The 15,254-nt window shown below is 43.8% G+C and overlaps 1 protein-coding gene across 1 annotated transcript in view; it reads right to left on the bottom strand.

The window, feature by feature from the left end:
- GK5 (glycerol kinase 5) overlaps window positions 1-15,254 on the bottom strand; it is a 96,342-nt gene that overhangs the window by 29,189 nt on the left and 51,899 nt on the right. The window contains exon 6 of the mRNA XM_073625630.1: window positions 14,693-14,768. Coding sequence (XP_073481731.1) covers window positions 14,693-14,768 — 76 coding nt within the window. The remainder of the gene's footprint in view (window positions 1-14,692; window positions 14,769-15,254) is intronic.

Raw genomic sequence — 15,254 nt, 5'->3', positions numbered from 1 at the left:
TGGTGGAAAATAAGTATTTGGTCACCTACAAACAAGCAAGATTTCTGGCTCTCACAGACCTGTATCTTCTTCTTTAAGAGGCTCCTCTGTCCTCCACTCATTACCTGTATTAATGGCACCTGTTTGAACTTGTTATCAGTATAAAAGACAAAAAGACACCTGTCCACAACCTCGAACAGTCACACTCCAAACTCCACTATGGTGAAGACCAAAGAGCTGTCAAAGGACACCAGAAACAGAATTGTAGACCTGCACCAGGCTGGGAAGACTGAATCTGCAATAGGCAAGCAGCTTGGTGTGAAGAAATCAACTGTGGGAGCAATAATTAGAAAATGGAAGACATACAAGACCACTGATAATCTCCCTCGATCTGGGGCTCCACGCAAGATCTCGTCTCGTGGGGTCAAAATGATCACAACAACGGTGAGCAAAAATCCCAGAACCACACGGGGGGACCTAGTGAATGACCTGCAGAGAGCCGGGACCAACGTAACAAAGGCTACCATCAGTGACACACTACGCCGCCAGGGACTCGGATCCTGCAGTGCCAGACGTGTCCCCCTGCTTAATCCAGTACATGTCTGGGCCCATCTGAGGTTTGCTAGAGAGCATTTGGATGATCCAGAAGAGGATTGGGAGAATGTCATATGGCCAGATGAAACCAAAGTAGAACTGTTTGGTAGAAACAAAACTCGTCGTGTTTGGAGGAGAGAGAATGCCGAGTTGCAACCAAAGAACACCATACCTACTGTGAAGCATGGGGGTGGCAACATCAAGCTTTGGGGCTGTTTCTCTGCAAAGGGAACAGGATGACTGATCCGTGTACATGAAAGAATGAATGGGGCCATGTATCGTGAGATTTTGAATGCAAACCTCCTCCCATCAGCAAGGGCATTGAAGATGAAACGTGGCTGGGTCTTTCAGCATGACAATGATCCCAAACACACCGCCCAGGCAACGAAGGAGTGGCTTCGTAAGAAGCATTTCAAGGTCCTGGAGTTGCCTAGCCAGTCTCCAGATCTCAACCCCATAGAAAACTTTTGGAGGGAGTTGAAAGTCCGTGTTGCCCAGCGACAGCCCCAAAGCATCACTGCTCTAGAGGAGATCTGCCAGGAGGAATGGGCCAACATACCAGCAACAGTGTGTGACAACCTTGTGAAGACTTACAGAAAACGTTTGACCTCTGTCATTGCCAACAAAGGATATATAACAAAGTATTGAGATGAACTTTTGATATTGACCAAATACTTATTTTCCACCATAATTTGCAAATAAATTCTTTCAAAAATCAGACAATGTGATTGTCTGGATTTGTTTCCACATTTTGTCTCTCATAGTTGAGGTATACCTATGATGACAATCACAGGCCTCTCTCATCTTTTTAAGTGGGAGAACTTGCACAATTGGTGGCTGACTAAATACTTTTTTGCCCCACTGTGTATATATATATATATATATATATACACACACACATATACACGTAAATTGATGGTGCTATATATGTACCTGTAATAAATAAATAGCAGGTTCAGACGGCAATTAAAACCTGACAGGGGTTCTAACCCCTCACCACTCTATTCAAAACTAGGGGAAAAAAAAAAAACATTTTCGGTTTAACGGAGTAACTACTTTTTTTTTTTTTTTTTAATCAACAGCAAACTGTGCCTTATTTTAGGAATCATTGAAACCTCCTTTTTAATTCCCAGATGATTCTAAACAAGTAGAAGACAAGACAGATTTTACTGTAGCATAAAGAAAGAAGACAGCTGGTTCATCCCATACGTAGTGGCCGATCTGTTCCACAGCATTACACAAAGGCTGAATGGGCCCATAACATCATGCACACAGACAGATGGCAAAGTGACCCTTCGTACAGGGAGAGGCTATCATCATTTTTTTCTTTGTGGTTCATTTGTCTTAGTTTGGATATAAATGAAGGGGACGTGTGCTGCATCTCCAATGATTTATTATCTGTGCCCTTCCTACTCGTACAGAAAAGAACTCAGCTGGGGTTAGCACAAGTATCACAACCATCTGCCCAAGTTCAAACAACTTGTGATGACGCTCATTACGAATATTTAATTAAAAAAAAAAATGCATAAAATACAACTCTGTGAATTTCTGTTTTTATAAAAGGGCCACTCTTAGGCCCTTTTATAAATATACACAATATTTGCAAAAGTTATTTTTTGGATGTAAAGAAACTCAGAAATACACAGCAGAAGTATAAAATCTCTAAATCCGCATTTAATTTGGTCATTTCATCTCTCATCTACATGACAGTCATAACCGCTGCATCTCGTCATTACATTGGAGGATACATTTTTTGATTTTTAAGTAAAAAAATGTTGGTGCAATTATTGCCATAATCATCTTTCATTATAAGAAAATTAATATTAGGTGTTATATACACACACACAGGCTCACCATATACGTTACAATCTGACCATACACTTTTTGTACAATCAACTTTAGATTTACTATAAATATATAATACAAGAACATTCTTAATCAGTCCAACCAATTTGAATTTAATCAGGCAGGCCCTTGTAGCAGGGACGTGCGGTGAGGTCAGTGACTGGGAGGAACTGGCTAGTATCAGAGCCAGATACATACAGGTTACATACGCCGCGATTGTTAGAGCGAGAGCAATAATTCTAGCACTAGACCTCCTCTGTAACTCTAAACATGTAACCTGTAAAAAATTTTAAAGCGTCTCCTATGGAGATTTATAAGTATTAAAGTTTGGCGTCATTTCACAAGTGTGCGCAATTTTGAAGTGTGACATGTTAGGGTATCTATTTACTCGGCGTAACATCATCTTTCACATTATACAAAAAAAAAAAAAAAAAAAAAAACGGGCTAACGTTAGTGTTGCAGTTTTTTTATTCATGAAACAGTTTTTTTGCGATTGGGCTTCATATGCCCACACTCACCCTGCCTCACCTGACTGCACAACCCTGCCTTGTAGTACATTATTATTATTCACGATTTATATAGCGCCAACAGTTTACGCAGCACTTTACAATGTAGAGGGGGGGCAGCACAATTACAGTACAGTACAATACAGAAGGGACAGAAGGGCCCTGCTCATAGAGCTTACATTCTAAAAGGGAGGGGGTGGTGGTACAAAAGGTAATAGATGCAGAGAATGATTTGATGGGGGTGGCTTGGGGACAGTTGTTAGGTGGGTGTGGGATAGGCTTCCCTGAATAAGTGAGTTTTCAGGGATCTCCTAAAGGTGGATTAGGGGCTGATCGGATATACCGGGGCAGGGAATTTCAGAGGATGGGAGAGGCTCTGGAGAAGTCCTGAAGGCGAGCATGAGAGGAGGTAACAAGGGAGCTAGAGAGCAGGAGGTCCTGGGATGAGCGGAGGGGACAATTTGGGCGATATCTGCAGATAAGGTTGGTGATGTAGCTGGGTGCAATGTTGTGGATGGCCTTGTATGTTGTGGTTAGCATGTTGAATTTTATACGGTGGGTGGGGTAGGGGAAGCCAGTGAAGGGATTGGCAGGGAGGGGCAGCAGTCACAGATGGGACACCCCAAAGGTACCAAAAATTCCACCCCCAGGTGCTGGGAACTCTAGTCATGTCATGACCGAAAATTGTCTGGTTCAGCAGGAACTGGACAACTTTCAGGTAGTGTGTACAGCTGTCTGTCCTACAGAAACGGGTCTAATAACTGCAGTGTGTGATGGAGGAAATATTACTAGCTCAGTTTTAGAAAGATTGAGTTTGAGAAAGTGGTGTGACATCAATACACATATGTCATTTAGTAAGTTTGAGATCCGTGAGCAGATCGAGGGGGTGAGTTGAGGATTGGAGAGATAGATCTGGGTGTCATCGGTGTAGAGATGGTATTGGAAGCCATGGGAGGTTATCAACTGGTCCAGGGAAGACGTATGGAGCTAGAATAGGAGGGGTCCAAGGACAGAGAGTATGGAGTAATGGCCATTGGTTTTAGCAGTTAGTAGGCCATTGGTGAGTTTTAGTAGGGCAATTTCAGTTTGTTGTGGACGGAAGCCGGACTGTAGGGGGTCGAGAAGGTTGTTGTCTGTGATGCAGCGACTCATTCGGTCATGGACAAGGCGTTCGATGAGCTTGGAGGCAAATGGGAGCAGGGAAATGGGTCTTAAGTTATTCAAACAGGTGGGGTCTAGTGAGGGTTTTTTTTAAGTATGGGGGTAACCAGTGCATGTTTGAGCAGGGAAGGAAAGGTTCCGGAGGAGAGGGAGAGGTTGAAGATGTGGGTTAGGGAGTTTAGGATAGAGTGGGAAGGTGGTGGGAAGGTGGTAATTGTGCGGGGACAGAGTCCAGGGGACAGGTGGTGAGGTGGGCCATGGAGAGGAGTTTATCAACTTCATCAGTGGTAACAGGGCAGAAGGAGGAGAGTACTGAGTTGTATTGAGTAGTACATAGTTGTTGGTAAATCTAAAGGAGATTGTACAATTAGATTGCAATGTTTGTGGTGAACTTTAAGTAGGCCATACACTTGGATACACACTAATACAACTTTTGTGGTTTGATTTCCTTTAGATTTTCCTTCAACCATGTAGTGCGAGGGCCTACCTGATTGCATACAACTTGAAACTCTTAAGGTGTGACCTCATATTATATGGTTTTGGTAACTATAAAGTAAAAAATTAAATTAAAGAAAATTGTATAGTGTGTATCCAGCTTTACTAAGCTGGCCATAGATGGATCAAAATTCAGCCGATTCAGCAGGAAAACTTGATCCATCTGTGGCAGTCCTTGTTCAAGGGGAGTTCATCTAATGATCAACTCCTCTCGAACAGTATTGTTGGTAAATTTTAATTCGATCACTGCATAATTAGTGTACTCTGACAGAGGAGTCATCCCTCTGTTACAATACAATAGCGCAGTGGGGAGGACTCCTCCATTGTGTGGAGGGGGGAATCCATTCAGTTTTTTTTTGATCAGCCTGCTGGCGGATGGAAAAAAAATGAGTAGTCTTTGGCCAGCTTTATAGATTGAAGAAATCAAACAGACTGCTTCATACATGAACACACTGCGAATGGTGGTATCTTACCTGTCAGCTATTGTATTCTGACAGAATGCTCTCAGAATACCCAAAAAATAACTGCATCTGATTGGAGATGGCACTGCTCGGCTGTCAATTTTCCATTTAGCTTCTTCAACAAAAATCAATTTTTCAATCACATTTTGTTTAGCCAGGTGGTACCAGCAGTCCTTGAATCGGAGAAAATCTGAACCATGTATTACAGCCTTTGGGCTGGGTTCACACATATACGATGCAGAAACCAGCAAGATTGTGTAGGCTCTCGCATCGGATCTAACTCACAGGTAGTTCACACTGCTCTCTACAAAGCGCTGCAGGCGTCAAAAGAAAGTTAAAAGATATCTAAAGGTTTAGTTATTTTTTTATTTCTTTTATTCTTTAAACAAACATGTCATACTTACCTCCTCTGTGCAGTTGGTTTTGCACAGAGTGGCCCCGATCCTCCTCTTCTGGGGTCCCTCAGCAGCGCTCCTGGGTCCTCCTCTTCTCGAGTGCCCCGTTGGAGAGCCGCTCTCCCTTGGGGCACTTGTGCGGGCACGCTCCTGTGTCCTGCTGCTGCGTCCATTAACACAGACAAAAGGACTCAGCCCTGCCCCCCGGCTCCCGCATCATTGGATTTGATTGACAGCAGCGGGAGCCAATGGCTGCGCTATCAATCTATCCAATCAGGACCTGAGACACCGGCTGGGGCTGGTGTGCTCATCCCTGTTGCTGGAAAGACCGGGTTCAGGCAAATAAAAGGGGGGCTCTGGGGTGCAGCCGCATCACAGGAGGGTCCTGCACCATTTTTGGTGCGAATGCGATGCGATTTCAGCCCTACATACTGCCCATACATACATAGCAATGCAGTGCGAATCACATGCAATGTCTGGTATCGCATATGTGTGAACCCCATCTTAGGCATAGTTTACAGTGCATTGAAAAAATATTCATACCGGGGGCGTGGTCTCGGCATGCAGCAGTAAGGACGTGTTTTCCCTGAGCTCCGGTGGCGGCACCTTTTATAACTATTATTACCCTGAGAATCTACCTGCATCACCCTAAGACATCATGGGGAAAAGGACGGGCAAATCCCTACCTCAAAAAGGAACCCCGTCAGGCTCCATAAAAAGGTATCTAGCCGCGGAAACAGGACTCCATCAGCATGGACGGACTAGGCCGCTCGCCTCGCGGCCCGAGCTCCGCCTCCCGCCATAGGCCTACAACCAGGAGACACTCTCCGGCAGTATCAGCCTGCTCAGACGGGGAAGAAAGCACTTCCAGAAACTCGGAGGTCGTGGCTCTGGTTAGTGACCTTCCTACCAAGACGGAGCTAGCCTCTCTGTTCTCTGGCCTGGAACGCTCCATTAAAAAGGAGCTCTCAGCACTCAGATCAGACCTAAACCACGTGTTGGAACAGGTGGAAGCGTCCGAGTTGCGCCTTGATTGCCACGCGGCTGCAATACGATCCCTGCAGACGACTACCCGCACCCTTTCTATCTCACACCGCATGGCTCTATATAAGATCGAGGATCAAGAAAACCGCAATCGGCGGAATAATATATGGATCAGAGGACTGCCGGAAGCCACAGGTGATGATGATCTGTTGCCCTCTCTTCGCGGCATATTCAATGGCCTACTTGGCCAGCCTGCGGACTTTCCTTTGAAAATTGACAGGGCCCACAGGGCTTTAAGGCCTCGCAACCTAGCCTCTGATATCCCACGCGACGTAATCTGCAGGCTACACTACTTTGAGGAAAAAGAGAGAATTATGCGGAAAGCCCGGGAACAAACACCACTGGACTTTGATGGCGCATCTTTGCTATTCTTTCTGGATCTTGCTAGAGAGACATTGGAGAGACGCAGGGCCCTGCGCCCTTTAACCGAACAACTGCGTTCAGCCTCTATTAATTACCGCTGGGGCTTTCCTTCAGCTCTGATAGCCCATAGAGACGGCAAGACGGCTATTCTCCGCTTCCCGGAGGACCTGGGAAAATTCTCCGCGGATCTCAACATCTCGCCTCCGGATCTTCCAGGATGGCAAGATTCCATTCCCTCTCTCAGTGTTCCTCCGGATGCAAGCTGGCAAAAAGTACAACACAAGCGTGGATCGGGCTCCCCGGATGCACCTTCGCAATTTGCATCTTCGCAATTTGGGTGACTGTAACTATTTAAGCTACCCAAGAGACTCTTCATAAACGCTGTATCTGCAAGTATACTGTTCTAGATTATGTTATGTTTACACCTTCCACACAGCTGTGGAATAACCATTGTTTTATTTTTATATTCCCAGTTAGGTGTTCTAATCTAGAATATGATCTCCTACCTCATATGATAGGCCCACCCCTATTTAGCTGTTTTTTCTTTTTAGTTTTGTATATATACCTGTATTATAAGTGGGGGTAGAAAATGAAGGTGGATGAGGAGGATAGGTAGGAGAGGAAGCGGAGAGAGAGAGAGAGATCTCCTGGCAGGCTCACTTGAGTTGCCTTTATACATTTTTCTTTTTTTTTCAAATTGTTTTTTTCAGGTTCCTTTTTTCCTGGTTCGTCTTAAAAAATTTTTTTTTTTATTTCTCTGGGTGAATACAACGTATTTGTTTTTCTGTAAGACTGGGTGCCGCGCCCGGAGCGATGGGACGACGCACGCGCAGATATGGTCGCGCTCCGTCATTCGGTCCTGGCGTTGAGACAACCCCCTCGGGGGGCTCGTCGTCCTCATGCACCTTCTCCCCTCGGGGATGGGGGTGGGAGGGCTGCGTGCCCACGGCTTGCCCCATCTAGGCACAATAGATTTTTGAGTGTCCTCGGCCGCCTCTTTCAACGGTGGCTTTTGATTGTGCTAAGAATGTTTATTAACACATACTTTCTATTTTTTTTATCTTTTGTTTTTCTTCTTTCCTTTGCTCCCTTATCCCCCCTTTCTTCACCCCCCCTTGCCGTCTGCTCTGGAACAGATAGAGGTGGAGAGTGCACTGAACGGGTGCTCCCTGTTGTAGTCCATGGCTAAGCTCAATTTGATATCACTTAATGTCCGCGGGCTCCATGCACCAGGTAAGAGACATAATCTATACCGAGAGCTGGATCGTCTGCGAGCGGACATTGTCTTCCTGCAGGAGACCCACCTCACTCACACCACTTCGGTCAAGCTCTTCTCTCCAAATTACCCTACATGGTTCTATAGCCTGACAGACGTACATAAATCGAAAGGCGTGGCCATTGGACTCCGCAGGGATACTCCGTTTAAATTTGACTCCATGGTTAGTGATCCTCTGGGACGATTTTTATTTGTAAAAGGTAACCTGGGCAGTATGTTATGCACCTTAGCCACGCTTTATGCACCCAACCGAGACCAGGTCTCTTTCCTGTCGGGCACTCTTAAGAAGCTAACGGAGTTTGCGCAGGGTTGTGTCCTCCTCTCGGGAGACTTTAATGTCCCCATTGAACCGTTATTGGACACGTCTCTGGGCAAATCCTGCATCTCCCATGCGCGCTTAACATTTATACGCAAACGCCTACACGATGCTCAGCTGATGGATGTTTGGAGAATCCTACACCCTCAGATGAGAGATTACACACATTTCTCAAACTTACATCATTCCTATTCGCGTATCGATTATTTTTTTGTCAGTCACCATCACCTTCCCTTGATAATGGACTCACATATTGACACATCTACTCTCTCTGATCATGCCCCGATTGTACTTAAAATACAGGTCCCATCTATCCCACATAAAAGAACAAACTGGAAGTTAAATGATAATTTATTGACAGAAGAAATAGACATGACAATGATTGCAAAAGACCTGAAATTTTATTTTCAGGAAAATGCTAGTCCAGGTATATCTCCAGGCACAATATGGGAGGCCCATAAGGCCTTTGTCCGCGGAAAATTTATAGAGTTGGGTACTAGGAAAAAAAAAGAACGAACGAGTCAGCAACTTGCACTAATCCGGGATATAAATACTCTTGAACGACAACACAAACTAAGCCTATCAAAATCTGTGTTGGCAGAATTAACTAGCAAGAGGGAAGACTTAAAAAACCTTTTCCATGTTGCACAAAAACAACAATTTCGCATAATTGCTCACCGTATGTACGAATGGGGCAATAAACCTGGCAGGTTGCTGGCCCGTTCCCTTCAACAAAAAAAGGCAGCGAGTTTTATACCAAAAATTAAAACCAAAACCGCTGAGATAATTCATCACACCCCTGCCATAGCTGCGGAATTTAGAAAGTTTTACCAGCAGTTATACAATGTACATCACCATACAGGAGATCAGGAGTCCCGTAGTCGTCTTATACAGGAATACCTAAAACAAGCCGATCTTCCTAAGTTACCGGAAGACATTTTAGCTACCCTAGACGGGGAATTTACCACTGATGAGTTTCGTAAAGCTCTTAAGGCCATGGCCAACGGTAAGGCCCCAGGCCCGGACGGCTTAACATCCGCATATTACCGCTCATTCGCTGATATATTGCTCCCGAACCTGGCTAAATACGCTAACTCGATTACCTCAGGTGATTCCTTCAGACCTGAAACCCTACATGCTCACATTACCGTAATCCCGAAGGCAGGAAAAGTTCCGAGCGTTTGCGGTAGCTATCGCCCCATTTCTCTTTTGAATTTGGACGCTAAACTTTACGCAAAATTAATAGCAAATAGACTCCTCCCTTTAGTACCGAAATGGGTCTCTACGGAACAAACTGGCTTTATTCCAGGCAGGGAAGCCCGAGACAATTCCCTACGCACTCTCTCCTTGATTGCACATGTTTGTGACACCTCCCAGCCCACCCTGTTACTTTCAACAGATGCTGAAAAAGCGTTTGACAGGGTGGACTGGGAGTTCTTGCTAGCGACCTTATCCCATCTAGGTATCAGCCACTCTCTCCTAAGTCAGATATCTGCCCTATATAACTATCCTACGGCACAATTGAGAATAAATGGTACTTTAAGCGATTCATTCACACTTCACAACGGTACGCGTCAGGGTTGCCCTCTTTCCTCTATTTTATTTGCCCTCTCACTCGAACCTTTCTTATCCACAATTCGGCACAACCCAAGCATCCATGGCATCGTGATAGACAAGTTTGAACACAAATATGCCGCATATGCGGATGATATCTTATTCTATGTCCAACAACCTATAATTACTCTACCCAATCTGTTGCAAGTCTTTTCCGCATATAATCAAGTCTCAAATTTTCAGATCAATATGTCCAAATCTGAAATTTTAAATATTTCAGTCCCCCAAGAGACAGCTAGCAATCTTCAGAAATCTTTCCCATTCACCTGGCAGAAAACAGCAATGAAATATCTCGGTATATTTCTGACTCCTAATCTATCATCCCTATTCCATGCTAACTTCATGCCCCTCCTTAATACAATTAAATCGGACATACAAAAATGGTCACAGCTCGCAAACTCTTGGCTAGGAAAGATCAGTGTGATCAAAATGAACGTACTGCCCAGGTTGCTATTTTTGTTCCAGATGATACCTTTCCAAATTCCGCCTAGTTTCTTTAAATGTGTAACGAAAATTATAAGCAAATATATTTGGAATAGACGTAACCCAAGAATTTCTAGATCAGTATTGCTTAGACCTAAAAGGTTAGGAGGTTTAGCTCTGCCAGACATTAAGCGATATTACATGGCAACAATCTTATCAAGAATATCAGACTGGAAATACAACAAGACATCAAAACTCTGGGTATCACTGGAAATGACATTAGGGGGTAGTGACCTTTACAAGCTGATCTGGATTCCTGGGAAATTCCGATCGCTGCCCTCTACCACATCCCCACTCACCCGATCCACTTTCGCATGCTGGGACTTGCTACACAGAACTCAGAAGTGGCAATACAATTCCCCCCTTATGCCTCTGACTGGACACAACTTCTTCCCACCAGGCAATATGGATCCCGGACTCCATTCTTGGAACCTTGGGAATAATATTCAATTACACCAAGTCGTAGACGCCTCGAACATTGTACCACTATCATTGCTCACCTCGACGCCATCCCCATCACTATTGGATCAATGGAGATATTTGCAACTAAAGGACTTCATCCAATCCCTTCCAAAACCTCTACGCAATGCAACTAACCTATCACCAATTGAATCAGCATTTGTAGGAGACATGCCAGTAGAAAGACCGCTCTCCTATTTCTATCAAGCACTAAGCTCTCTCACCCCTGCTAGCTACCCTACATTTCTTCACAATTGGGAGAGGGACTTAAACAAAAATCTGACGGATCAAGAAAAGTCATCCATTCTCTCTTTAACCCACTCAACTTCGATCGCCTCCAAAATCAGAGGTAAATTACAAATTGTGACCAGATGGCATTACACACCAGCAACTCTACACAAGCTCTTCCCTCAAGAATCACCACTATGCTGGCGTGGCTGCGGAGATATCGCATCGCACGCTCACATCTGGTGGTACTGCCCCCTGATAAGGCCTTACTGGCTTACCATCTTTTATTGGATTAAGGAGATTCAGGGTTCTGAAGTCCCTAATGACCCTTGGTACGTCCTTTTACACTGTACAGGCGAGCCAGCAGGATCATATAGAAAGTCTATCACTCCGCATTTACTAAATGCCGCTAAAGCTCTTATCCCTAAGTTCTGGAAAACTGCTAAAATACCCTCCCTACGCCAATGGCTGAGGGAGGTAGATCATATATACTATATGGAGGACCTAACATACTCCAATAAAAGAAATTCAGAAATGAAGAGAAAAATGTGGTCCTGCTGGTTCGCCTTTAAATACACAACCGCATATGCGGAAATTATGGAATCTAGATAATGTACATTATGTATGGAGATCTAATGTAGGGTGAATCCTCCTGAGACGGCAATTCCTCCCCATCCCCCCTTATTCCCATACCTCACCCTGCTCTCTGTCTCCATCTTTGCCTATTCTCTTTTTTTCTCTTTCCTTTTTCTCTATTATTTTTCGTTTTTTTTTTATATATATATATCAAAAATTTGACAGGATTTAATATCTCTGACTAAGGTCGTTGTTTTCTCAGATAATATAGTGCTTAAGATAAAGTACTTAATTGACCCTGATGACCTTCCTCTGAGATGATGCGATATTGACATTAAAAATATCTGCATATAATATGATGTCTTGATGTAACTCTTTTCTTTTTGTGAACATCCTGTGTTTCAATAAAAAATTATTAAAAAAAAAAAAAAAAAAATTATTCATACCCCTTGAAATTTTTCCACATTTTGTCATGTTACAACCAAATTGCAAAATGTATTTTATTGGGATTTTATGTGATAGACCAACACAAAGTGGCACATAATTGTGAAGTGGAAGGAAAATGATAAATGTTTTTTAAATTTTTTTTTACAAATAAATACATGAAAAGTGTGGCGTGCATTTGTATTCAGCCCCCTGAAGGACCACCTTTCGCTACAATTACAGCTGCAAGTCTCTTTGGTTATGTCTCTATCAGCTTTGCACATCTAGAGAAAGTGGCATTTTTGCACGTTCTTCTTTGCAAATTAGCTCAAGCTCTGTCAGATTGGATGGAGAGCATCTGTGAACAGCAATTTTCAAGTTTTGCCACAGGACTTTTGCCACAGGACTTTTACTGGGCCACTCTAACACATGAACATGCTTTGATCTAAACCATTCCACTGTAGCTCTGGCTGTAAGTTTAGGGTCATTGTCCTGCTGAAAGGTGGACCTCTGCCCCAGTCTCAAGTCTTTTGCAGACTCAAAGGTTTTCTTCTAAGATTGCCCTGTATTTGGCTTCATCCATCTTCCCAGTCCCCGCTGAAGAAAGTGTTCAGGGTGATGTGCAGTGTTAGTTTCCACCACACATAGCGTTTTGCTTTTAGGCCAAAAAGTTCAATTTTGGTCTCATCTGACCAGAGCACCTTCTTCCACATGTTTGCTGTGTCCCCCACATGGCTTCTCGCAAACTGCACTTCTTATGGCTTTCTTTCAACAATGGCTTGCTTCTTGCCACTCTTCTATAAAGGCCAGATTTGTGGAGTGCAGGACTAATAGCTGTCCCGTGGACAGATTCTCCTACCTGAGCTGTGGATCTCTGCAGCTCCTCCAGTTACCATGGGCCTCTTGGTTGCTTCTCTGATTAATGCTCTCCCTGCCCAGCCTGTCAGTTTAGGTGGACGGCCATGTCTTGGTAGGTTTGCACTTGTGCCATATGCTTTCCATTTGCGGATGATGGATTGAACAGTGCTCTGTGAGATGTTCAAAGCTTGGGATATTTTTTTTATAACCTAACCCTGCTTTATACTTCTCCACAACTTTATCCCTGACCTGTCTGGTGTGTTCATTGGCCTTCATGATGCGGTTTGTTCACGAAGGTTCTTTAACAAACCTCAGAGGGCTTCACAGAACAGCTGTATTTATACTGCAATTAAATTACACACAGGTGGACTCTAATTAGTTTACTTCTGAAGGCAATTGGTTCCACTAGATTTTAGTTAAGGGTATCAGAGTAAAGGGGGCTGAATACAAATGCACGTCACACTTTTCACATATTTATTTGTAAAAAATTTTGAAAATCATTTAGCATTTTCCTTCCACTTCGCAATTACCGTATTTATCGGTGTATAACACGCACCCCAATTTTAGGAGGGAAGTTTAAGGAAAAAAACGTACATTTTAAATAAAGAACTTTGAAGCAAAATTAGGGTCACAGCTCATTAATGCACCCTGCTCAGTACCCATCTGCAGCCTCTAAACTGCCCATCAATGCACCTTGTTCAGTGCCCATCTGCAGCCATTAAATTGACCAACAATGCAGCCTGTTCAGTGCCCATCTGCAGCCCCACCTTTCCCATCATTGCAGCCTCGCCAATGTTGGATTATGCCTGCTGTCTCTAAGGGAAGAGGAGAAGCGAGCGCCGGTGATCTACACAGAGCCGCGATCTCTCTTGTGTACCTGGCGCTCCGTCACTCACAGCCACACCTCCTGGCCCTGCTCATATGATAGACAGAACAGTGGCCCAATGCGGGGCCAGGAGGCGTGGCTGTAAGTGACAGAGCGCCGGGTATACATGAGATCGCGGCTCTGTGTAATGCAGCAGCGCTCGCTCCTCTTTCCTCAGAGACAGCAGAGATCGGTGTATAACGTGCACCCATGATTTTCCCCTGATTTTAAGGGGGGACAAGTGCGTGTTATACGCCGATAAATACGGTATGTGACACTTTGTGTTGGTCCATCACATAAAATCCCAATAAAGTACATTTACGTATTTGGTTGTAACATGACAAAATGTGGGAAATTTCAAGGGGTGTGAATACTTTTTCAAGGCACTGGAACACTGTTTTAAGGCAATTAAAGAAAAATCCTATTTCCTATGTATGCAAGTAGAAGTACCATAGGGATAGATTGCACCACATTTTGTGAGTAGTCTCCTAAGTGTATTTCACATTAGTGGTAATGCTTTCCGTCCTCTGAAAAGCAATCTGCAGTGGTGGTGGTGGGGGTGGGGGTTTGTGGGGAGAGGAATTTCCATACATGGGTAATTGAAAGCAGTAAATACCTAGTAGGGTATCAAACCCTGCCTCCCTGTTACAATTAAGAGAAAAACTAAAGTTTGCCTTGTAATAACAGGGTATGAACATTTGTTCAGGTACTAGGAGGGGTTGCTTACTACTTTCATACAAACACCACTCACCATCTGTGAGTTTATACAGCAGCCATGTATCGATGGTCCCGAAACAACAGTTCCCCTCATCTGCTGCTTGCCGTACCTGCAAGGATAACAGAGAGAGTTAAGTTTGTGCTTTTTGTAAATTTCACATTAAGATTTTCAAAGTGATGTTGGGTAAAAAAAACAAAAAATTATTTGGTGGATACCATTTATGCACATACAGTGGGGACGGAAAGTATTCAGACCCCCCTTAAATTTTTCACTCTTTGTTATATTGCAGCCATTTGCTAAAATCATTGAAGTTCATTTTTTTTCCTCATCAATGTGCACACAGCACCCCATATTGACAGAAAAACACAGAATTGTTGACATTTTTGCAGATTTATTAAAAAAGAAAAAAACTGAAATATCACATGGTCCTAAGTATTCAGACCCTTTGCTCAGTATTTATTAGAAGCACCCCTTTGATCTAATACAGCCATGAGTCTTTTTGGGAAAGATGCAACAAGTTTGTCACACCTGGATTTGGGGATGCTCTGCCATTGCTCCTTGCAGATCCTCTCCAGTTCTGTCAGGTTGGATAGTA

This window comes from Aquarana catesbeiana, linkage group LG04 (genome assembly GCF_042186555.1).
Source record: "Aquarana catesbeiana isolate 2022-GZ linkage group LG04, ASM4218655v1, whole genome shotgun sequence".
NCBI lineage: Eukaryota > Metazoa > Chordata > Amphibia > Anura > Ranidae > Aquarana > Aquarana catesbeiana.
Note: the sequence above shows the minus strand (reverse complement) of the source record. Positions and strands in the feature narration are given on the sequence as shown.